Consider the following 24,240-nt stretch of genomic DNA (forward strand, 5'->3'; position numbering starts at 1 on the left):
GTTCCAAGAACTTAAGTGAGGGGCAGCTATAAAATGGGGAGGAAAGGATAAAATGTATTCCAGAATTTCTGCCAGATTTTAAACATAGAATCCCTCCAGGGAGAACAGGAGAGTTCAAATAGAAATTTTCTATAAATATATATGTTTTTATTGCTTTCAGAACATATATCACAGAGGGCATTGGTGCATTATGCTGAAATGGGTACCTGTGGGGTGGGGAGATGTGAGCAGAGTGTGGGGGAGAGAGTTGTGAGAGGTATCAGAGAGGTATTAGTCTCTTGGTATACCTGAATTTAAATGCCCTGCATGCATGATAAGTTACCTCTCACCAAAACCTTTCTGCAGAACAAGACCGCTTGATTGCATCGATGGCACCCAAGCATTGAGTGATGCCTCAACAAAGGAACAAGTCAGACCACTGGTCCATTGAGCACCATACTATCTAAAATGAGTGGCAATGGCTTTCCAGGGTTCCAAACAGATCTCTCTCAGAGTCCAACCCATTGGGATTGAACCAGGGACTTTCTGGCTCTGCCACTGAACTACAGCCCTTCCTCTTACCCTTCCCTCAATAGCAGAGATCTCCCAGAGCCCGCCTTCTGAAAGCACAGACACATTTAGATATTGCAGTGACGTCTTTGCAGATCCCAGACACACCGCCCATGGTTCCATACACAGTTTCCTACGCGCTGCCTTTAGTGTTAAAATCATTTTGCCTCCCCAAAATTGCTTACCCGGGTCTAGACAGTGGCGGGAAAGCGATTCGCAAGATGCAAGCAAGAAGCTAGGCCAGCTATTCACTTACTGGATGGCAGTAAGTGAGATCCTTGGTCAGCAAAGAACACAACTAGTTCATCTAGCTCAGCACTGTTTACACTGACTGGTAGTAGCTCTCCAGGATTCCAGACAGGGTTCACTCCCAGCCATACCATGAGAATCATAGAATGGGATGGGAACCTGAGGATCATCTAGTCCAACCCCCTACAATGCAAGAATATGCAGCTGTCCCATACGGGGATCGAACCTGCAACCTTGGCATTATCAGCACCATGCTCTAACCAACTGAGCTACCAGGAACTGAACCATGGGACTTTCTGCATGCATAGCAATTGTTCTACAACTGAGTGTCAGACCTTTCCCAACTGTCCCCCTATTTATCCCAGCTTTTTTACATCCATTATCTTCTGACTGCATATTATAATTGTTAACGTTCCAATATATGCTCTGGCAGTTATCCGTGTTGCTAGATGAGTTTTTAGCTTGTTTTTGTTCGCAACTTTATTTTTCGTTGAAAAGCTTGGTTCTGTTATAAGACAGGGTTGTCCCGCACTGTTCTCTCAACGCCTACCTTGAGTATTTTTCCTTATCCCCAGAGATTTGATCATCATACCTGTAAAAGAAAACATAACACATAATAAATAAATAGGGTTACAGAGGACAAGCATGACAAAGATATCACCATGTACTCACGTTCAGCCAGATGGGCGGGGTATAAATAAATTACTGTTGTTGTTGTTGTTGTTAACACATCTGGCAATCTTACAATTGTCTTGCTTCAATACGTAATGGCAAACCATTGTTTAGTGTTGTGTGCACAGTCTCAGATTCACACACTCCTTCCTCTAAAGCAGGCATGGCCAAACGTGGCCCTCCAGATGCTTTGGGACTACAACTCCCATCAACCCTAGCTAACAGGACCAGTAGTCAGGGATGATGGGAATTGTAGTCCCAAAACATATGGAAGGCCATGCCTGCCTAGTGCAACCATGTAATGTAAATTAGCAGATTCGTTTCCACTTTTAAACTAACCATAGTTCCCTGTAACGTCAAAACTTGGAGAACTGTGGTTAATTTAAACCAGAGGTAGCCAACCTAGTGCTCTGTCGGACTACCATATCCATTCGCCCCAGCCACCATGAGCCAAAGGTTGAAGGTGATGGTAATTGTAGTTTAACAACATCTAGAGGGCACAAATTGAATTCCCTTAGTTTAAACTATGGTTAGTGAATAGGCTAGGGCTATCAGCCAGCTTGCTTGAATGAACCACAGTTTAAATCAACCACAGCTTTGATGTAATGGGGAACTGCGGTTAGCTTAAAAGTAGTTGTGGTTGCTTTTCCTTGCAGCTGTACCGAGGGGAATGTGGCAGCACTTGGTTTGCCGTGGCTTGTGCAAGCAACACTCAAACTATGTTATAATATTTCACCTGAAAAGGTCCAGGTGCCATTTTCAGATACTTTCCGTTGTCACACACATCTGACTGTGGTTCATGTGAAATAACACCATATACGTGACTTTTTCAACATACAAAAGTTATCCATAGCCCCTTTTATTAAAAAGAAAAGGAAAGCCATAGGGCTTTAAATACATTTCGAATTTTGCCACGATGCTGCAATTAGACTCACTGAGCAATGCAAAAACTTGAGCCTAAAAAATAGCAGCCAAGAGGTTGTTAACGCTGCATGCAGCTGATGGATCTAAGAGCTCCCGGGAAGCTGTTAAGATAAATGCTCCTTTGTCATTCCATTCATTTCAAGAGAAACTGCTGTCTCAGGTTGTGCGATGACAGCGCAGTAAAACTGCAGTAATAAAAGCTTATAAAGTTTGACATATTACAGAAGACAACCCCTGGTCATTCTGATTTACTTTCAATACACTGCAGCACTGTAGGTTGCCAAAACATAGGAAAATTATATCCAAATAAACCTACTATACTGAGCTCTTCTGTCTTGAAATTGGAGAGGTATAAAATTCTCTAATGAAATAAAAATAGGGCTGTGATGCTGAATAAATTATTACAGTGGTACCTCAGTTTATGAACTTATTCTGTTCTGGAAGTCCGTTCTTAAACCAAAGCCGTTCTTAAACTGAGGCGCTCTTTTCCTAATGAGGCCTCCGGCCATTGGTGCCCTTCCACCGTTTGGATTCCATTCTTAGACTGAGGTAAAGTTCTCAAACCAGGACACTATTTCCAGTTTTGCGGAGTTTGTAAACCTATTCGTTCTTAAACTGGCCTGTTCTTAAACAGAGCTACCACTGAAATCGTTTTTACCGGTAAGTTTTTTAAAAATGATTTGAAAGATGAAAGCATTGCCAGTGGACACTAACAATGAGAATACTACATTAATTCAAAAACATAGATTGATATAAGCAGTCCTTATGTCCAAAGACGTGCCTAAATGAGATTGACGATTATAAGCTGTGTAATTAATAATAATAATAATAATAATTTATTTATTTATTTATTTATTTATACCCCGCCCACTCTGGGCAGCTTCCAACAAAAGATTAAAATACAATAATTCATCAAATATTAAAACTTCCTTAAACAGGACTGCCTTCAGATGTCCTCTAAAAATCAGATAATTGTTTATTTCTTTGATATCTGATGGGAAGGCCACTTTGGGTGGGTGGTGTTTGATCTCCCAGCCTTGTAAAGTAAGGCCACACCATAAATTTAAAGAGTGATGATACTGCTTTAAACAGCCATGGCCTCCCTGAAAGAATTATGTGAGCTATAGTTTGTTAAGGATGCTGAGAGCTGTTAAGATGCCCTTCTAATCCCCCTCACAGAGCTACAATTCCCTGAGTTCCATATGAAGAGGGGTTGATTGTTAAACCACCCTGGGAACCGTAGCTCTTTGTTAGGAATAGAGATTTCCTGACAACCCTAACAACAAACTACATCTCCCAGAATTCCTTGGGGGGGAGCGAGCCATAATTGTTTAAAGTGGTATCATAGCCGCCATAAGGTTCAAAAAGTTAAAAATAATGTATAAAAAGTACTCCCTCAGAAGAGACACATCCTGGCCTATGTATGAGGAAAATGGGAATGTCACTTTTAAGGGAATGTCTGCCATAGAACCTGAGTGCATCACCTCAAAATCTTCAGCCTGTAAGCCTGCGCCCAAAATCTGTGTTAATTTTTAAAAGCTGAAAAACCCCAAGTGGTGTTTCAATTACAATACTGCAGGGCACACTTTGAGCTTCAGAATTATCTGGAATATAGGGAGACTATATTAATTACTATATTACTAATCTGGAATATAGGGAGACTATATTAATTACTATATTAATCACTTAGTTCAATAAAGAGTATATAAATCATTTAGTGACAGTTTAATAAGGAAGTTTTCATACCTGTCTAACTCTGTGTTCCTTTCCCAACCCTTTAATCTATTGATGATTAATGCCTATATGCAGCCTATATGCAACCCTTGCTTTGTCTTTGTGTTAACCAATCAACAACAAGCCCATACGTGGCAATGCTGTAATATTCAATAAAAGGGACTCCCCGAGACATGCTCGAGAGATGCCTCCCGTATGACACCTCTGTTACTCATCTGTCGTTTATTTCAACCCAACACAGACTATTAGTTCAGCCAGCTAGGATCATCCACATGCACAACAGGTGGTCTATCACTGAAGCATGGCCCTGGTTGCATTGTTTCCTCACTTGTAAATTTATGTAGAACTGATGGATTAAAACTTGCGATGACATCTTCAATTGGCAGCCCTATTATTAAGTGTAATAAATTTCAGCAACAACTCTGACAAAACAATAATCCAAGTTTGTTTGCTACCTCCACTAACACGTCCCTTTTTGGAACCCTTAAAAAAACCCAAAAACCTCACCTTGAAAATTTGCTGGGTCCTTCACCATCTTCATCATCAAACTCCATCCTGGGGAAAAAGAAAAAAATGGTAATTTCTGAACGAGTCATTCTGATTTAAAGAAACAATGGCTTCAATGTGGCCTGTATCTGGTTTTTTATATTGAAAACCCTTCTTCCCCCTTTTTTCTGTTTGCTAGTGCGGCTTCAGAAAGAAAGAAAGAAAGAAAGAGAAAAGACTGTGCTAGATTTGATTAGCAGCCCTATCCAAACGCCACATTTTAATGAACTAATTCGAAACAGATACTGCATGGCCATGTAAAAGAATCGTTCTACCTCAGCCCAGCCCGGTTTCCAAAACCAGGATTCTAAGTCCACCTATGACCTTCCCATGTTTCTTTAGTTCCTACTTCCTACCTCCAACTTCCCAGGAGGAAGAAACTGCTGGAAAGGTGATCAGTAGCTCCCACCTAGAGTTTGGCTCTGCCTAGACTCTTGATATGTCCAAGGAGCTCTGGGCAGGATCACATGACCAGTGTGGTCCCCAGAGCATCCTTCTCAAGGAGTTCTGGGCCCAACTCTCCTCAACTCCCGGACCAGTTTCTTTGCCCACAGCTTTCCTCAATGTTCCTCAATGAACTCTTGTTCTGCTCTCTAGTCACCGTCTGGAATACCTTAACTTTTCATGGAAGAACTCCAAGAACCCAAAATAAAACTCTTGACATCCACGTACCCTTCTTTTTTTTGCCTCCTATGGATTCTAAAGGGTTTAAGAGCAGACATAACTCCCAGAATGCTGTGCGGTTTTATAACTGCAGGGAAACATTCTCAGCCATGTGGAGATCAGAATCCAAAACCCACGAGATACGAGCGAGGAACGCTTAAGCCAGCCTTCTCTGACCTGGTGCCCTCCAGCGGCTTTAGAACTATAACTCCCACCCATCAGCCCCAGTCAGTATAGCTGATAAGAGTCGCAGTCCAAAATGTCTGAAGTGGTTGGTGGAGGTTGTCTTAGGACTTATGCTACCCTGGTTTATTTTTTAAATTCATCATTCATTTTAAATTCATATTGTATTATTTCTATGATGTTGGCCGCTCTGAGCCCAGCTCCAGCTGGGGAGGGCGGGGTACAAATTTAAAAAAAATATATTATTATTTAGGTGGCGCTGTGGGTTAAACCACAGAGCCTAGGACTTGCCGATCAGAAGGTCGGCGGTTCGAATCCCCGCGACGGGGTGAGCTCCCATTGCTTGGACCCAGCTCCTGCCAACCTCGCAGTTCGAAAGCACGTCAAAGTGCAAGTAGATAAATAGGTACCGCTCTGGCGGGAAGGTAAATGGTGTTTCCGTGCGCTGCTCTGGTTCGCCAGAAGTGGCTTAGTCATGCTGGCCACATAACCTGGAAGCTGTACGCCGGCTCCCTCGGCCAATAAAGTGAGATGAGCGCTGCAACCCCAGAGTCAGCCACGACTGGACCTAATGGTCAGGGGTCCCTTTACCTTATTATTATTATTATTATTAATAATAATAATAATAATATTCTAAACCCCCTCCCCCCAGGAACTCGAGGCACTGTACATGATTCTCCTTTCCCCCATTTCATTGTAAGAACAACCCTGCAAGGTAGGCTAGGCTAAGAGAAAGTAATTGGTCCAAGGTCACCCAGTGAGCTTCATGACTGAACTGGGATTTGCACCCTGGTCTCCTGGTCCTTGTCCAACACTCTAACCGTTACCACACAATGATTTATATTGCCTTTAAGGACTTGAAACTTCAACTAGATCATGCTCACAGTTTGCAATTCCATCATTTACATTTTCCTTGGCAGAGAAAGAAAATGACACTCTCTGCATCAAATCAAATTCTTTCAAAAAAGCCTTTTAATTCCTCCGTGGGAGCTGTGACTGTATGTATATTGGTGAAGAAACAGTGACATCCAGTGGCCAAAGTGAAATTTGTTTCGCACATGAGCCAACCCAATATAATTTTAGGTCAAACTGAGACAGCATGCCTGCTTCTTTGAAGGTCTTCAACCATCATACTCACAGTATCATTTATTTTCATCTTCAATATCCTCCTTACATCAATTATATTTCACTGTATGTCATTTATTTACCATGAAGAATCTAGATCTATCCATTTATATTTGCTCAAAAAAACACAAGATGGGAAAGTTTAGTGCAAAAAAATATGCATGTATAATGCATTTTAAGACTGGCTGAGATATTTGATGCTTCATAAAGAACAAGCACAGAGAGTGGTGGGCAAATGGCCTCTTGAAATTCAGTACAGTGGTACCTCGGGTTACATACGCTTCAGGTTACAGACTCCGCTAACCCAGAAATAGTGCTTCAGGTTAAGAACTTTGCTTCAGGATGAGAACAGAAATCGTGCTCCGGCGGCGCGGCAGCAGCAGGAGGCCCCATTAGCTAAAGTGGTGCTTCAAGTTAAGAACAGTTTCAGGTTAAGTGCAGACCTCTGGAACGAATTAAGTACTTAACCCGAGGTACCACTGTACTCTAGTTGGGGGAATGTGCAGTTCTCTACGTTTTGTGATGCAATTCTCCAGCCATAAAATGTGTGTTAAAATGTGCATATCAGGGGGGGAAAGTGTGTGCCTAAGATTTATATTTTACCAAGAAAAACCAAAACAAAAATTTATTAAATTGGGAGAAACTGCTTGCAATAAAGGGTATGTTCAGCAAAGCTGCATACAAGAACCTGTGTTTTAGGAGAAATGTTAGAAATTAGGAGACAATTATTCGTAAGGGTTTTTCTCTCTATATTATAATTTTTTACAAGTGTCATCACACTGTAGTTCACATGGCTGCCAATAGGCGGCTATCCCAACTACAGGGTGAAGACAGAACAGCTGCTTGGTGAGTGGGAAAGTGGCGTGGGTGGCAGGCAGTCCAGGCCACCTGATGGGGAAGAAGCGATGTTTAGAAATCAGAACTGTTGAGTTGGAAGGGACCACGAGGGTCATCTAGTCCAGCTCCCTGCAATGCAGAAATCTTTTGCCCAACCTGGGGCTTGAACCCATAACCTTGAGATTAAGGGACTACCGACTGCACTATCCCAGCAGAAGGAGAGTTGTTCGACAACCTGCTCTCTGAGCTCCCCTCCCTCAATTAAATGCTGCTGGAGCGGCAATTTAAGGAGGGTGGGAAGGGCTTCAGAGAGTTTTTTTAGCAAACTGCCACTCTCCCCACCCCCTCAGGGTTGTAAGTTGCATTGTGTTGCCTTTGGCAAGAAAAAGCAACTAATCAATTTAATAAAGAAATAAAATCTAATAAGCAGTTCACACGGATTACAATCATGCAATCGCAAACTAAAAACCAAATGAACATAACATCGAAACACAATAAAATCCCAACAATGTGCTAGAACAAATCACTGAAATAGAATACTGAGCAGGGCAATGTAAAAGCTTTTAAAAATCATATTTACATATGCGCTTTATTTTTAGGCCTTATAATTTATTCCTCGCTATCTTTTGGCTTTCAATTCGATTACTTTTATTGCTGCTCTTTGAATTTTCTCTCATTTGACAATGTACAGTGGTACCTTGGTTTAAGAGCAGCTTAGTTTATGAACAACTTGGATTAAGAATGCTGCAAACCCGGAGGTAGGTGTTTTGGTTTGTGAACTTTGCCTTGGAAGCAGACCATGTTTCACTTCCTGTTGAGTGTGTTCCATTTGTAAACTGAGTCCCCCGCTGCTATGGGAAAGCACACCTTCGTTTAAGAACGCTTTGGTTAGGGAATGGACTTGTGGAACGGATTAAGTTCATAAACCAAGGTACCACTGTATTTTGAGGAACACTTGTACAAGGCATAACAAAGGATTTGAGGCCGGTGGGAAATGTTTCAGAACGCATTATCAGAGGCTGTGCATGCCTTTGAGGAGGTGGAGTTAACAAGCTCTACACCTCATTTTTTGGGACGCGGGTGGCGCTGTGGGTTAAACCACAGAGCCTAGGACTTGCCGATCAGAAGGTCGGCAGTTCGAATCCCCGCGATGGAGTGAGCTCCCGTTGCTCGGTCCCTGCTCCTGCCAACCTAGCAGTTCGAAAGCACGTCAAAGTGCAAGTAGATAAACAGGTACCGCTCTGGCAGGAAGGTAAACGGTGTTTCCGTGTGCTGCTCTGGTTCGCCAGAAGCGGCTTAGTCATGCTGGCCACATGACCCGGACAAAGCTGTCTGCAGACAAACGCCGGCTCCCTCAGCCAATAAAGCGAGATGAGCGCCGCAACCCCAGAGTCGGCCACAACTGGACCTAGCAGTCAGGGGTACCTTTAACTTTACCTTTACACCTCATGTTTGCCCTGGGGGAAACTGAGTCACACCCCAGAACATACCAAATCTCTAATCCAGATAGATTCTCAAAATTCCATCCCAACAGAAGCTATGTTTGCATCAGTGGAGTGCGTTCCATTATGTTTTGAAGACTGGGCTATTAACCTTTAGGATCGTAGTACATGGTTTATGAAATGCAATTCCTATCTCACTTGACCACATCAGATGAGATCCTCTAGCCAGAGCATACCACACAACAACGGCAGAAGTAATTCTAAGAAGACAAATGGTATCACTGCAGAGAAAGACATTTGTTTTGTTTTGTTTTCCAAAGTACACAAGGGAGAGAGAGGGGTGGGGCAGGTCCTTTTTTAAAATGGAACTGTTCAAATTGAAGGAATAATTCTCTTTCCCATTTCATACATTAATTGCCCATTGCGAAAGGACTGACCCAAAACCAGAGAAATAATTATATTAATTTGAATTTTTCAGTTCCAAGCTGCTAGATGTCTTAAATATAAGAAAAAGGCAAGCTAAAATTTAAAAAAGAAAGCAAACAAAGCCTTTTGGATTGCAGTAATATATACTTACTTACCTGGGAGCAAACCCTGTTGAGCTCAATGGGACCTACTTCCAAGTAGGCATGTACAGGATTAACAGTAAACTGATGCAAGGATGAAAGGCATGTGTTACAAAGTTCTCTTCGATACCATGTGAGAGGGCAGGAAAAACTTGTTTAAAATGTCACTAGAGTGAAATTTAAAGACATTTAAGGAAAGAGTGATACACAGTCAAGAGATGACAGCTTTGTTCGGGCCAGTTCCATCTCTAGGCTGCAGGTGGAGACTTGCACATTTGAAAGCTTCCCCATGAAAACACACTTCCTACAGATAGATTGGGAGGAGAGAGGGAAGCCAGGACTGCCTGGATGACGTCATGTCTGAGTGAATGTACAGAATAAGATGAGAACCTAAGCAATGATTTAAAACACACAGAGACACCAAGTACCTGGTCCTTATGCCATAAAGATACATCCTTCAATTAGTATGGGAGGTCCCTGGTGGAAAGTTCAAAAGCCACAGCATTTTCCCATTAGAGCCTTACACAGCATCTTGCCCCTCCCTAAGAAGAAGAGTTTGGATTTGATATCCCGCTTTATCACTACCCGAAGGAGTCTCAAAACAGCTAACAATCTCCTTTCCCTTCCTCCCCCACAACAAACACTCCGTGAGGTGAGTGGGGCTGAGAGACTTCAGAGAAGTGTGACTAGCCCAAGGTCACCCAGCAGCTGCATGTGGAAGAGCGGAGACGCGAACCCTGTTCCCCAGATTACGAGACTACCGCTCTCAACCACTACACCACACTGGCTCCCAGTGGTAAAACCAGCATAAATGATGCAAATTTCTTTCACCTGCATAGCTTCTCTGTGTTATCGAATGAATGTGTTTTAAAACGTTAAATAATTGTTTGTTTTTTTGTTAGCCAAGTCTCAGTTATACATGCCGCACACTATCAAAGTTTTATTCTGGACAGACCTGGCATTTAGCAACAACGACAACCAGGCCAGGGAGGCTGGCCAGCACCCCCAGATTCTCAAATACAGCTGGTGAAGCAGAGCGGACAAGGGCTTTGATATCACTAGACCTCCTCCTTCCCCTGTATATCTTCCTCTACCTCCGAATCTCCCCCTACCACCAGCGGTAGATCATATGCCCGTGCTGCCCAGGGTGGGCACACTCCCGAGGGGGGCATGGCACGGAGGATGCCATCCCAGGCGTGGGATAGCCACTCGGGAGCCCGGAGCGGCATGCGCGCCCTGCAGCCGGGGGCGGAGTGAGCCACCCATGGCAGACATTTGGGGCGCCACCAGCCCACAACTCCCAAGCCTCCCCCAAGCTGTCAAAGCTAAGGGGGAAGGGGGAATTCCACGGCTCAGGATTGGCTTGGGAGTCGCAGGCAGGCGGCACACTGAATGTCACCCTCCTCAGTGAGGGCACCTGGGGCGGACTGACCCCTCACCGCCCCCCTTCCTAAGCCCCTGCCTTGCACAGGGATGGCTGCCCCACTCCCATAACCCCTCCCAACCCTCACTGATGCACCCACAAAGACTAGAGACATACAGCAGAGGGGAGCATCAGGACCACCACCCACAAGGAGACAAAGAAGACAACACCCACAAGGAGACAAAGAAGACAACAATAAGACATGACTCACACCCCAGTTCTCACCAGGACAAAACCTCCACTCCCCCTCCTGTCTCACAACCAGGAAGAGCAAAGGTCCATGTTTGGACTCTATGGTCATAGTCAATTTACCGATATGCCCCATTTCCCCACAAACACATCTGTGCACAAAATGGTCCCTGAAAAAGTGGGTTGGCTCCAATGCAGTGCTAGCCACTGTGTTCTGTGAGCATGAGGATTTCTGCTCCCTTCTTCTGCCTGTGCACCCCCTAAATCTGTTCTGGGGGTTGGGCCAACCCTCCAGAGCTAATTTGGGGAACAGGGTCACCTGGATACCTCCCAGTCTAAATGCAGTATTACAATAATAGTGCATAATAAAGAAGTATAATATCACTACAACATAACTGTTGCATCAAAATTCATTAGCATAAAGCTCACCAAAAGTTAAGTAAAACTACCCAATAACTTCAGGTCCAAAAGTCGTCCCAAAGTTTATAATATTAGTACCTAGTAACCTAAAATTGGTTGTGCCTCAAGCTCAAAGGCCAGAATAGTCTGCCCAGAGTTCCTCTGGAAGCAATATTATATTACATATTACATATTATTATATATATTATTATAATACTTTATTTTTTACAAAGTTTATATACCGCTTACTTGACAGCAGACTTCTAAGCAGTTTATAAAGAACCATCTGAAATAACCATTGAAGCAAAACGTTTACAGCAACATACACAAAATTAAATATAAATAAAACCAGCCGTTTTACGATAATCATACATAGGTCCATGAATTTTAACGGTTCTACCCTGAGTAAAACCTAGATGAACCCAACAAAATAGCCAAATAAACAACTCAGTGCTGTTCAGGAAGTGGGGGGTTCTGTAGGAAAGAAACTTCCAGCTTTACTTCAAGCATAAATATTTATATATTTATAACCTGCACCTTCACAAAGCCTATCAAGGTGGTTTGCAATATAATTAAATGGTCCACAAGCATCCATTTAACACAAAGACATCAATAAAAAAACACCAGCAGATACAGGTTGGTTAAAAAGAGAAATTCGTATTGTGAAGGCCTGTATAAAAAGTAATGGCATTTTTAAGAAAGCAGGGATGGTTCCTGCTGAACATCTATTGGTGGGGAGTCCCACAGGGCCTGCCACGCTAAATCAACTTACCCAGAGCGTCTCTTTCCTCCTCTAGCAGGCATGGGCCCGGCCATTCTCACTTGACCAGCTGCCATCGGCGCCACCGGCAACGTCACTGACCCAGGTATGTCCGACGCCATCTCTGCAAGGGAGACGGGGAAGAAAGAGCTGACTTAGCAAAATGAGTTTGATGCAGGGGGAGGAGATTCAAACTCCCAACCCAGCAGCTCCCAGTTTTACTCTTCAGCCAACGACATGGTTCCCCTCCCATATAGCCAAGTAAGGTTGTGTCAATGGTTAACTGCCCTGAGCCATTTATGGATGCAGGAGGCTGCTTTATAGAGAGTCAGACTCTTACTTTTTTTCCAAATTCTTTTATTGATTTCCCAAAAATTTTAAACAAACAAACAAACATAAATCTTAACTGTACCTAATCCAATCTTCGTAACATTGTTAGGTGACTTCCTCTAATCCTTCTGGCTGAGTTTCAGTGTATATCATTGTAACAGTTTTCCAAAACCAAATTTCTCATAAAATTAACTTAATCACTTAACATCATTCTTTCTTTTTTTTAACTTTAAACATTTTATTCTCAAACATCACATATTTAAATCCTAAGCCTATCTGGTATTTGCAAGTTTTCCCAATTAAGTTATCTTAGCATATTTAACGAAATAGTCTTTGAATTTCATCCATCCCTTCTGGTACTCTTCCTCCTCCTGGTCGCAGACTCTTCCAGTCAGGTTGGCTAGCTCTGAAAAGTCCATCATCTTCATTTGCCATTCCTCCACTGTTGGGACTTCTTGTGTTTTCCAATTCTTAGCTAACAAAATTCTAGCTGCAGTTGTGGCATACAAAAACAATCTAACATCTTTCTTGGGCAATTCCAGGCCTATTATTCCAAGAAGAAAGGCCTCTAGTTTCTTAGTAAATGTGTATTTCAACATTTTTTTTCAATTCATTATAAATCTTCTCCCAGAAGTCTTTCACCTTGGGGCAGGTCCACCACATATGATAAAAGGTACCTTCTTTTTCTTTACATTTCCAGCATAGATTATCACTATTATGATAGATCTTTGCTAATTTTACAGGAGTTAAGTACCATCTATACATCATTTTCATAATATTTCCCTTTAACACCGTACATGCAGTGAACTTGGCCCCTTTCCTTATAGAGAGTCAGACTCTTGGTTCATTTAGTGCAGTGCCGTCTATGCAAAATTGAGCTTTGCTACCCTCAGAACAGTGTTAGAAATTAGCCAGGCGCCAGGTGCGTTTTTGCGACTGGCTCAGCTCCAGTTGCGACCAGGTGAAGACCTCTGGTTGCCAGGTTGGCGACTGACAGCTCCACCTGGCTGGCCCTCCAGCTTTTTTAAGGTGATAAGCACAAGGGCTTATTTCCTGCATTTATATCCCACCATTTCTTCCAAGGAGTAAGCTTCATGACTGCGTGGAGATTTGAACCCTGATCTCCCAGGTTCTAGTCCAACACTCTAACCAGTACCCCACCCTGGTTTGCTAGAGTACATCTGCTACAGGGCAGCCATATAAATCAAGTAGGCAACTAAATATGGAGAAAGCAAAATGTCACTTAGAGAAGAATCTGAAATATTTTCCTCAAAGCTTGAATTTGCTTTATTCTGGATGGTTTTGTTTGATGTTTCAATGTGCTGTGAAGTGCTTTGGGATTTTTTTCTTTAAAATGTCAAGTGGTATATAGAAATGAAATTAATAATGACAAAAAAAAAAAAAACTTCATTGAGGAAAACACGGTGCTTATATATACTGTTTTGGCAACCGAAACCCAGGTTTAAAGATGTCATTTGGCGAAGAGCTTACATAGCTGAGTTTCTAACACTGCCTAAGAAGCGTGTGGAGATGGCTTTTTCTGTGGCAGCCACTAAATTGTGGAGCACCCTCCGCACAGAGCAAGAATCATAAAATTGTAGAGCTGAGACCTCAAGGGTCTTCTGGGTCCAAACCCCGGCAATGCTACTTGCATCTCTAGCTTCTTCATTGCATAGCTTCTGCTGTGTGAATATACATCTCTTTGCCCCGGCCTTTGACAGGTAAGGTATTTTTGTAGGACACACACCTGTTTTGTTTAGCTTATACTACGCTGCTTTTGCTTATAATTGTTTCACTTTTTATATATAACTGGAGAAACTGCTTTACTTGGTTTTTTTTAAATTGTATGATTATATTGCCATAACTAGGAAACATGTGGTAAAGGGTGGATAAAAACAATCTTATCAAAGAAATTCACTGACCAGCAATGGTTCTTCAGGGTTTCTCTCGGGCGAAAGTCTCTCCCAGTCTTACCTGGAGATTCTGGGGATTGAATCTGGGACCTTCGGAGTGCAAAGTATTTCCTCTACTACTTTCCTTTCCTTTCCTACTTTGCATCATTTTCCTCATTTGCATCACAAGCTATTCTGATGGTATTATGATGATGGTGGTGGCTGTGGTGATTATTATTGTGGTTGCAATTATTATAACTTTCTAATGTTATAATTTAGTTTAAATGAAATGAAGTACTGTACAATAAAGGTTTAAAAGGTTTAAAGGGAGCGGGTGGCACTGTGGTCTTAACCACTGAGCCTCTTGGACTTCCTGATTGAAAGGTTTGAATCCCCGCGACGGAGTGAGCTCCCGTCGCTCTGTCCCAGCTTCTGCCAACCTAGCAGTTCAAAAGCGTGCCAGTGCAAGTAGATAAATAGGTACCGCTGTGGCGGGAAGGTAAATGGTGTTTCCATGCACTCTGGTTTTTGTCACAGTGTTCCGTTGTGCCAGAAGCGGTTTAGTCATGCTAGCCACATGACCCCGAAAGCTGTCTGTGGACAAACACCGGCTCCCTTGGCCTGAAAGTGAGTTGAGCACTGCACCCCATAGTTGCCTTTGACTGGACTTAACCGTCCAGGGGTCCTTTACCTTTTACCTTACCTTAAAACAAGTCAAAAGCTAACAGCAACCATCAACAAAAGGCACAAATCAAATGCAGACAAGAGCTAAAATGAAAACAAGCGATCAATTCACACGCAGACAGAAAAGGCCCATAGGGGAACAGTTCATTATTAAAAGCCTGATGGAACAAAGTGGTTTTAAGAGTCAATGGAAAATGGCAAAGAAAAGCAACAAGATGGTAACTGCATCTGGGATAAGGACATTAAAGTGGTCATGTTTATCACTAAACCACCAAAACATGCATACATCCAACTGATACTTGATTGCGCACATGTGCATGGCGCCAAACCTGAAAGTGACCTGAAAACGTCACTAATAGGGCGGAACAGGGGCCCCACAGATGCACATGGGGGTCCGGAACATAACCCCCACGCAAAATGAGGATTGCCTGTATTGTGGTATAGTGGGTGATGTAGCAGAGTCAGTGAGGTGTAGTGGTTAGAGTGTCAGGCTACAGCCCAATGTTATCTTTGCTCTGCAGGCCAAATGCAAGCCATGGTTTATCAGTCCTGGCGTCACATCAAACCACAGTTAAGCTTTACCACGATCTGAACTAAGGAAAGAAGTGCGGTATTTCAACACGTATCTATGGCAGTTCCACTGTGTCTGGAGAACTCCTTAAAGTCAACTTATATTGTACCCAGTCACCATGCAATGATGGGCATTTTATGTAGTATCATTGCTACTGAATATTACTTTGAGGAAATTTGCCTGGTACATTAGGTTTTATTAGGGGAACTCTTCATCAGCCAAAAGTGCTACAGAGCAGAAAGACTGAAACAATGCATTTTAAGAGGAAATCCAGGTGAGAAACATCTCCCTTTTATGCCCAGGAGGTGCAGTCAAGCTGCAATTGAAGTCTCTGATATGTCAAATACTTGCAATGTCCTCTCTGAGCACAATTCAGAACCAATTACATTGGGTGGAACATTTTCTGTTATTATATTTTTTTCCGCTGAACATTTTCCACTTTTAGAAATGTATTATTTCATAAAGCTCAAGTCAAGTCAAACTGAGCAACTGGAATGGATATATGATACAAGTCAAATAAAGAAAAAACCAAGGTTGTAACTACCGTATTTTTTGCTCTATAAGACTCACCTTTTCCCTCCTAAAAAGTAAGGGGAAATGTGTGTGCGTCTTATGGGGCGAATGCAGGCTGTGCAGCTATCCCAGAAGCCAGAACAGCAAGAGGGATTGCTGCTTTCATTGCACAGCGATCCCTCTTGCTGTTTTGGCTTCTGAGAGTCAGAATATTTTTTTTCTTGTTTTCCTCCTCCAAAAACGAGGTGCGTCTTGTGGTCTGGTGCGTCTTATAGAGCGAATAATACGGTAACTCCCCCCCCAGGTGTTTCTACATATGAAACATGCTTCTTTATGCACTTGTCTAGGAAGCAATTCATCCATGCTAAAATTGGCATGGTAACCGTTTTTGACGCCTTCATTTTAAACCTTAAAATCTGAAGTCAAGGAAGTGCTCGCTACTGAGCTGTCACACTTTCCTTAACATTTACAAGCATTCAAATGAAGTTAATTTAAAAAGCAAAGCTTTACATTTGTTTGAACTGAAGCCATACTGCGGCTGCAATCCTAAAGCCACTTCTTTCCAGGAAGCAGCACAATCCAAACTCAATATCCTCCAAGATGGGATAGCTTGGATCTGGTGGATATTGGGATGTCCCAGCTGAACTAGGGCTTGACTGGCATATGTCCCTCACCCCGGATCAGCAGGGGCTCAGCCAGGGAAACCAGGTGTGACTTATTCTGTTGTAAGTACAGTGGTGCCTCGCAAGACGAAATTAATTCGTTCCGCGAGTCTCTTCGTCTAGCGGTTTTTTCGTCTTGCGAAGCAACCCTATTAGCGGCTTAGCGGATTAGCGCTATTAGCGGTTTAGCGGCTATTAAAGGCTTAAGGGATTAGCGGATTAGCTGCTAAAAGGCTATTAGCGGTTTAGCGGCTTAGAAAAAGGGGGTGTGGAGTGAAAAAAAATCTCAAGACTCGCAAGACATTTTCGTCCTGCGAAGCAAGCCCGTAGGGAAATTTGTCCTGCGAAGCGCATCGAAAAACGGAAAACCCTTTCGTCTAGCGGGTTTTCCGTCTTGCGAGGCATTCATCTTGCGGGGTACCACTGTACCAAAAAAAGGACTGGGGGGGGGGGGAGATGGAAGGTATGGGGGGGAGAGAGACTTACATCTATTTTAAACACTTTTCAGCAACCCAGCAGAACTCAGCCAGCAAAAAGGGTAGCGTATATCAAATTTCTCCAAAAACCTACTGCAGAGTTCACAATAGAGGAAACTTATGCCAGTGTAATTTACACCAGCTCTTTATAGTTAGGATCGTTCTGTTAGTCTCACTAAATTCAATGCCTGCATATATTGATTCAATATACTATTTTATGTAAGCTGCTTAGGGTTCTTTTCTATAAAGCAGTATATAAATATTGCCAAATATGTTAAGTTGTGGGTGAACATATCAGACGACACAGCGATTCTTCAAACAGCTCTTGTTTATTCACAGGCCAGAACAGAACTGAACTGAAGGGTTCAGCCAGCCTGCTTATATAGAGCTCCACTAGAACGCAAGAGTAACCATTTTCTGTAACTATCCAATCACTGAACGTCAGTTTCAATCCCTTATTTGCATATGTGGACCTGAGTGAAAACTATCTACAGTATCCCCCTGCTGGCCCAGGGTGAAAACTTCAGCACATAACAAAATAAGTAATATAAACAAAGATGTTGCGATATGGACAATCCTTGAGACAACACACACAGTCCGCTCCCTTTTTTCTTCTTGGTGCACCAAAATAAAATTTGGAGGTCTTTGATTAATTGTACTTGCCTGCTTCTTCCAAACTAAAAAACAACAACCTGGTTATCAGAGTCAGAACAAGTAAAGATTTTGCACCAACTTCAAATAATCGTTTAAGATGCTGGCTTGTTCTGAAGATTTTAACCTTGGATAAAATGGGAAACTGAGGTTAATTGAAAATTTCTGGGTTTGGTTTTTAAAAGGGGGGGAAGTACCTTCCTTTCTAGTAAATTATATATAATATAGTAGGCAATATTGCCAGCTGCTCTTAATTTCAAAGAAAAAAGATGGCAGGGGTTCAGGTATGTATGTCAGCTGCCACACCACTCTTCCTAGATCCTGGGAGGAGACAGGTGGAAATAATTCGGTATGAAAAGGGTATCTTCTCATGCCTTTGTTATGTTCTAATACTAGAATCATAGAATCATAGAGTTGGAAGAGACCACAAGGGCCATCTAGTCCAACCCCCTGCCAAGCAGGAAACACCATCAGAGCACTCCTGACATATGGTTGTCAAGCCTCTGCTTAAAGACCTCCAAAGAAGGAGACTCCACCACACTCCTTGGCAGCAAATTCCACTGCCGAACAGCTCTTACTGTCAGGAAGTTCTTCCTAATGTTTAGGTGGAATCTTCTTTCTTGTAGTTTGGATCCATTGCTCCGTGTCTGCTTCTCTGGAGCAGCAGAAAACAACCTTTCTCCCTCCTTTCTCCATATACTACATCTATAAGAACTGAAAGCAGTGTTAGAAACTCAGATAACTAAGCTTAGGCGCCAAATGGCTCCTTAAACCAGGGCTACAGTCGCCAAAACAGAATGCCTTGCTGCCATTTGGGGGCCATGTTTTCCAATGCAACTTTTTGGTTCCTGAAATTCATTCCAATTGTGCAGATAAAATATCTACAGGATGCGTTGCTAGCAAAATCCAAGGATCTCCAGGCATGAAGCTCCAGATGGTGGAGACACCAGGCCCCATCCTGGCGTCCCAGCATCTTCACTTGGTTGCAAGTGGCCGATAGCCAGGTGCAAAATGCGCCTGTTGAATTTCGAACCCTGGGATGAAAGATCCCAGTGCTGCATGCCAAGAGCTCAGGCACACAATTAAACTTTGCAATTAAGTCCATAATAGTTACTAGGCTACAAACAACCTTAAGTATCCCCCATTTGCCTCGATACATCTCATTTGTGGCCCATCGGCGGCCTTAAGAGCAAAAACTCTCTTACCATTTATGTTTTGGCCTGGTCACCTGGAAATCAATTTCTATTCACCTCAGGTAATCAGGTGTTACAGTACAGAGGCATCAGTGAAATAAAAAAGCTGGCTCTTTGATGTGCCCCAGGAAGAATCTTAGGACTTTGTGGGTGGCTGTTTACAAGCCTAAATTAACCAGGCTATCAACCCAATCCTATACGTCTTTATGTGGAAGTTCAATGGAATTCCCAGACATGCATGTGATTGCAGCATATAAATCTGGGGTGTTTTTTTTTTTAAAAAATACAAGTTTTAACATACCTGGCTGCGTGCCCTGAATTACCTATTCCTTCCAAACAAGTCTCCATTTTGCATGAATGCCAAGGAGATAATATTTCTTAGCTTGAATCAGCAGCACATGAAATTATCCTTTAAAAAAAAAAAGTCAGACTAATAATACTGGGTTCTGAGCCTTGCAAATTAAAGGCCTTTTGCCACCAGCAACAGCCAGCAGTTTTATGAAAGAGTTTAATACACAAAGATTTAAAGAGGGTGGGAGAGAGGGAGAGAGTCTCCCAGGCCACTTGGCAGCAAAGAACACACTGAAATAAAAGCATCAAGAGAACCTCCACTGTAAAAGATTGTTCAAAAAAAGGCTGTAGCTCGGCGATAGAGAATCTGCCTTGCGTATCGAAGATCCGAGGTTCAACCTTTGCCTGAAAGCCAGGAGAGCCACTGGCAGTCAGTGCAGACAGTACAGAGCAAGAGGCATCCATGGTCTGACTCAGCAGAAGGCTATGCTGCAATTACATCCCACCTTTTGTCGGATAGCACTTTACCAGCACAATATGAAAATGAATCCAGCAAGCGCAATGGAACGATGAACGGACACAGAATATTTTTGCATATGCCTTTAAAGAAAACTCCAAACCGACAAACAGGCTGTATAGCAAATTGCCTCTCTCTCACCACAAATAAAACACACAAATTAATAAGCAAATGCCCTCAAATCCAGACTCAGCAACGCTATGCAAGAGATCAGATCCCACCCACCCTAATGTCTCCCACCTTCGTAGGCAAGAAGTCCTGCAAAACTGCTGTTTTCTTCTTGCAGCCGAACCCTCCTTCAAAAGGAATTCGTAAGAAATGTCAGAAAACCTCTGGGAAGAAATACAACGGCATTGGTATTCTGCTCAGAAAGTGTCATCCCAGATCTGTTTACCTTAACTGTGGACCATGATTCAGCTGGTGACAAGCGTCTTGCATACTGATCAATTTATTTGCAAGGCAAAATTAATGCCATTTTCTGCATTAACCACTTGCATTCTGGTGGCGGGAAAAAGTGGGGGGGGGGCTCTCGATGTGCATCAAGCCAGTTTTCCAAAAATGCAAGGACTCACAAATCCAGTTGCCAGTGTAAATGCACTGAGCCCTCTGGCAAGCGGGACACCCGGTTCCTACAGTTCTCTACCCAATGGTACCAACTTAAAAATAAATAAATGGGGGGGGGCAGGTAAGCCCCACCCCACACAATCTATCACAAGACGCAGTGCACACACACCATATGAATTGCAACGCTTATCAACTTTTGGGGGCCCTGGTCCCCTCAAATGTTTTATGGGGCAGCCAAGGGACCTTGGCCTCTAAGAGTTGGCTCCTCTGTCCTTACCGCAGAGGTCTCAAATCCAGAAGTCTTTTCCAAATAGCACGAGAGAGCTTCCCTTGCATCTTACTTTCCCCATACCTTGCACAAATCAGAAATCAGAAATGACCTTGCCTAACCCACAAGTCCTTGCTGGATGCCAGAGGACTCAAAGCTGGAAAGGGAGTTGGCGGTGACCACAGATAATGGCGGTCTAGTAAGCCAAGCCAGCAATTGTGGGCCTCTGCCAAAACCCCAGAAAGAACAGTGGTTTCCCTGATAAGAAAATAAACTCTCCCCCCGCCCCACCCCATACCTGTGCGCCTGGCATTCTGAGGAAGTTGGTGTTCTCTTCTATTGAGATTGCCAACTGTTACGTGTCCTAGACACATCTGTGGTTTCAAGTGAGCGTTGTGGGCACCACCCCTGCTTATCATTACTCTCCCCCTCCTCTAGATCAGTCCCTGTACTGCCCAGGAGAAAGAAAAAGAGAGATGGACTTCACTTTCCCAAGGGATCTGGGTAAAAGTTGTATCCAGCAGATTTGATCTGAACCTTGAAAATGCACATCGTTGCTAAGCATTGGCCATAATGGCCGGGGCTGATAGGAGGTGGATTTCAGCCATATGTCCAAGTCTCCCTATTTTCCAGGGACAGTCCTGGTATTACCAAAGCCGTCCCAGTTTCTGATTTGATCCTGGAATGTCCCACATTTCCTTAGGAAGGCCTTATTTTCATCAGAGAAATGTTGGACTATATGGAGCTATGGAACCCCCAAGCCAAGGAGATAAGTAACTATACAATCTTTAGAAGACATCTGAAGGCAGCCCTGTAGAGGGACTTTTTTAATGTTTTATTGTGTTTTTATATATGCTGAAAGCCACCTAGAGCGGCTGGGGCAACCCAGTCAGATGGGTGTGGTAATAATAATAAATAATAATAATAATATAGGACGTCCCTATTTTTATCAGGAAAATGTTGGGAGGGTATGATGTGGGGGTGGTAACCAACTGAGCTGTACTCCAGAGTAGACCTACTGAAGTTAATGGATCTAACCAAGTCATGTTCCTCAATTTCAATGGGTCTGCTCTGAGTAACATGTAGTTGATCACCATCCACAAACCACAATGACCGTAACATGTATTATGGTTCGTCGTACATTTAGCAGCATTTCTGTTCTCCGCTCTGCAGCTTTCCATGACTTAATAAAGTATTTATTGTTTCATTTATATACCAAAGACACTCAAGGTGGTATTGTGTGTGTGTCCTCCTCCTCTCCATGTTATCTTCACAACAACGAGTGAGGTAAGTTAAGTTTCAAGGCTGAGTGGGGAGTTGAACCCTTAGCCTCTGAGGGTCCAACACTAACGGCTACACCACACTGGCTCTCATATGCCAATTTAGCCTCTTGTTTGGGACACAACCTTCATTGCATTTGGGGAGAACACATTGTTGTTACACTATACATTTTAAAAAACAAAGAACGATACTCTTAAAGAGAGAACAATATTGGGACACACATGAATATTTTATGGAAAGCTCTAGCTGTCTTGCTGGATCAGCAAGCCAAGTGCATCTTGCTTGACACTAGAATAAATGAATCCGCCTTTTATCTGCATCGAAGGCCCTATTCATCAACATAAACAAGCTGAATCAAACTTCTGAAGTGGAATCTTTGACTGTGTGTGTATGTGTGTGAATGATGATGTAGTATTCCTTACATAGCTTCATTTTGCGATGTGCATATGAAGGCATTTTAGTTCACAAATGCGCACACAAAGGGGTTCTCCTGCCCTACAGGAAGATGAGCATGGGCCTGTTGTTTTGCCTGTACATCACTTCTTTCCATTTAAATTAACAGGGAGACTCAAAAGGCTCTGTACACAGGAACCACCAGAGCAACGGTGCTCTTTCCTATGCAAAGAGGTTTCCCTTTTTTGTGCCTCAATACACGGGGCACCTCAGAATTTATCTAGAATTTCAGTTGGCGCAGAGTTTTTGAGCAAGCTCATCGCTGAGTGTGTGGGGTGGATTTTATTTCCCTTTCCCCCCTCCTTTGCCTGGTGATTTAGTTTTCCCCTCTTCCGAAATACTCAAAACCAAATAGAAATTCAATTGATTATGTCATACTTAACCCATCCATAATTATCACATTGTTTTGCATTGATTCCATTGCCACAGAAATGGCCACCAATCTTTTCTTTGAAAATCTGTGCTGATCCCTCCCACCCATTACTGCTTATATCTTATTTTATTCATAAACAGAATCCTTCCCCCCACCCTATATATTAAACATTTGTTCAACACTCTAAAGTTTCCAGTGTAGGCTTACCACACATCGCTTAACCATGGCCTTTGACCAGGGATATTTGTTTTCAGGGCCCACCCTATTCCTGGGACTGCAATTTGTTTCAATTATGTTTAATGTTGCATTTTAATTGTCATAACCACTCCTTGGATCTGATGCTAAAGGGCAGGTAATAAATTGAAATTATTATGACAACAACAATATTGATGCCTTCACAAAATCACGAGGAAGTGTGAGACTGCAGTGCCCACAATGGCCGCCATGAAAAAACAGGATGTCCCAGTTTTCCCAGGACAGTTGAGGGTTATGACATTTCAACTGCAAAGCCCCCAAGGCAGCTTACAACTCCTTACTAAAATCAATTATCTACATAAGATAACCAAGACGGAGCACAGGAGAAGACAGAGCTGAGTTTACAACAAGCATAAATTTCATTTTAAGTTGCCTCAGCAAAAACAAAACAAAACCCCAAAAAGCAAAAGAAGCCATGCTAGTCCTTAGGAACCAAAAATCAACCGACAGGCAATAAATGCCTTAATCCAATTGTTATGCAAGTGAGCAAGCTTTCAAGTTCTCCAGAATCCTTCCTCAGGCTCGATGTTAAACAAAGTTTTGTGGGTGTGGGAGAGAACTGGCTTGATGCTGAACCCACAGAGTTTGCATTTAGTCAGTCTTAAGTTGGAGACAGGGAGGAGGAGAAAGCGGACCTTAAAGCCTAGCAGGCAGACATGGTGAAGGGGATTCAGAAAAGGTGGTGCCACCACCAAACTGGTCTTTCTGTGGTAGTCACCCAACATATTTCCAAAGATGTTATGCGGATTTTCCAGGACATTTAAGCAATTTCCACCCGGACAATGCTTATGAGGGCTGAATACTGTCTGTATCGCACCCCTGTTTTACATCTAGCCTGAAGACATACTCTGCTGATCCTGAAAGCCTGCATGCTAATTTGCAGTTACCGGTATTTAGCTAATTCTGATCAAGGGATATGATACTACAGTTCCTGCCAAGGTTCCCTACCTCTCCCTGCCGCCCCACCCTTGAATAGATCAACTTTTTTTTTTGCTGCTGAGAAAA

The 24,240-nt window shown here is 42.9% G+C and overlaps 1 protein-coding gene across 5 annotated transcripts in view; it reads right to left on the bottom strand.

The window, feature by feature from the left end:
- The window catches only part of ARNT2 (aryl hydrocarbon receptor nuclear translocator 2), a 147,332-nt gene that overhangs the window by 98,553 nt on the left and 24,539 nt on the right, over positions 1–24,240 (bottom strand). For 4 of the 5 annotated variants that reach the window (XR_014504571.1, XM_083412001.1, XM_083412000.1 and 1 more), the window contains exons 2-3: positions 12,274–12,385; positions 4,636–4,683 (exon numbers count right to left, since the gene is read on the bottom strand). Coding sequence is in view for 4 of the 5 variants with exons in the window: in XM_083412001.1 (XP_083268127.1) it covers positions 4,636–4,683; positions 12,274–12,385 (160 nt within the window). In the remaining variant the exon portion in view is untranslated. Of the gene's footprint in view, positions 1–4,635; positions 4,684–12,273; positions 12,386–20,281; positions 20,424–24,240 lie in introns of those variants that run through there. The other variant, XM_083412003.1, reaches the window with a different exon arrangement.

The sequence above is a fragment of the Podarcis tiliguerta genome, assembly GCF_965153285.1.
Source record: "Podarcis tiliguerta genome assembly, chromosome: 14".
Classification (NCBI taxonomy): Eukaryota; Metazoa; Chordata; class Lepidosauria; order Squamata; family Lacertidae; genus Podarcis; species Podarcis tiliguerta.